At 45.7% G+C, this 1532-nt stretch overlaps 1 protein-coding gene across 1 annotated transcript; it reads right to left on the reverse strand.

The window, feature by feature from the left end:
• Positions 1–125: 125 nt before the first annotated feature.
• Positions 126–1045, reverse strand: LOC101859485. Its single transcript, XM_005099471.1, has 2 exons — positions 806–1045; positions 126–269 (listed from the first exon to the last, which is right to left on the reverse strand). Exons 1-2 carry the CDS (start codon positions 1043–1045, stop codon positions 126–128), a joined length of 384 nt encoding a protein of 127 aa, XP_005099528.1.
• Between the last annotated feature and the right edge of the window lie 487 nt (positions 1046–1532).

Consider the following 1532-nt stretch of genomic DNA (forward strand, 5'->3'; position numbering starts at 1 on the left):
CACTGACAACGGTATGGTACCAATGATGACTTTCAATGTGGAGGGAGTCCTGGGTCCTTTCGTCACCGTCGGGCTGGCGCTGAAGATAGCGACAAACATTTTGTTAATTATGATGCCCTTAATGATTAGTTGGTTTCTTGCCTGAACCGTAGCAGGGTATATCCTCCACAGTCCATAGAGCTTTTGGGCTCCGATAATACTTCCCTCGCCGGCAACTTGCTCACAGGCCTTACATATTTGGTAGCCTGTGACAGAGCGGTCAATATGCTCTGCAAAGAAAAAACAGGCTGGGACAGATTCACTGTTATTTTTTGCCATCATGTTCACTTAGCAGTAGACGGTTATTCCTAAGAAGAATGATTAAAACAAGGAAACTGTAATATCAGGATACAGAAAAGAACAAGTAAGAGTAAGAGTGAGATAGGGAGTGAAAAAAACACAGCGCGATAGCCAGGCGAGAAGGAATAGAAAAAACAACAATGAAACCGTGCTCGAAGCAAGGTTCACTGAGAAGAAAAAATTATGCAGACAGTAGAAAAGACAGTATACATTGCACAAATTACAACAAAAATATCAAAACTTACTTGAGTATACGAATGATACCTCTTACCACCACTTACAACCACTTTTCTCCACTGAAATCCGTATCAAAATCACCGATAACACAGGAGCTAAGAAACAGCGACTGACCTCAGCCGCCATTAAACCGGATGTCGTTGTGAGCTCCTCTTTAGACTCTGGGATGGATCCTGAAGAGGGGGGGGGGGAGCAGAGAAGGACATATTCCAACTGTAGTAACCCCAACACTGTGGAGAAGGTGTGACAAGGTGTGTGAGCTTGATCGGTTGAGGACCTCAATGTTGGTGATGCGGTCTTGCCTTCGGATGCCAAGTATGCCATGGAGAGCCCTTTGGTGGAACTGCTCTAATTTGTCGATGTGCTTACTGTAGAGTGTCCAGGTTTCCGACCCGTAGAGGAGGGAGGAGAGCACAACAGCTTTGTACACTTTGATTTGTATTGACCTGAAACATCCCAACATCCCCATGAGCACCAAGGCGAAGCTCATCAACGCCATTTTCCTTCCAACACTCACATATCAGTGCCAGACATGGTCCCTTACAAAAAGCCCTAGAGAGGAAACTGGTCACATGCGAGACGAAATGCTTAAGAAGAGCTGTCAACAAAACAAGAAGAGACAAAATTAAAAATGAAGTCATAAGGGACACCGTAGGAGCAACACCAGTCCTACCACACATTGAAAAACAAAAGGTCAAGAGGTTCGTACACCTCACGCGGGTGCCCTCAAACCATCCAGCTCTGAGAACATACAACATTAAATATTCTGAATGGAGAGCCAGAGGAAGACCAAGGCGAAGATAGAGTGAATCTGTGGCAGACACCCTCAGAGCTCACGGGATGTCCCTCCTACAGGCCACTCGCCTTGCTGCAGACAGACGCCTGTGTCTCCACTCGACAACCCCCGGTACAAGCGGAAGAAAAAAGTAAAGTAAAGTAAGATTTTTGTTGACAGC

Source organism: Aplysia californica, unplaced genomic scaffold (assembly GCF_000002075.1).
Source record: "Aplysia californica isolate F4 #8 unplaced genomic scaffold, AplCal3.0 scaffold00214, whole genome shotgun sequence".
NCBI classification, from domain to species: domain Eukaryota; kingdom Metazoa; phylum Mollusca; class Gastropoda; order Aplysiida; family Aplysiidae; genus Aplysia; species Aplysia californica.

Coding starts and splice junctions, on each gene's coding strand:
- LOC101859485 (XM_005099471.1), bottom strand. CDS start 1,045: ATGGGGATGTTGGGATGTTTCAGGTCAATACAAATCAAAGTGTACAAA. Junction 270..805: donor TGTCACACCTTCTCCACAGT/GTTGGGGTTACT, acceptor TTTTCTTTGCAG/AGCATATTGACCGCTCTGTC.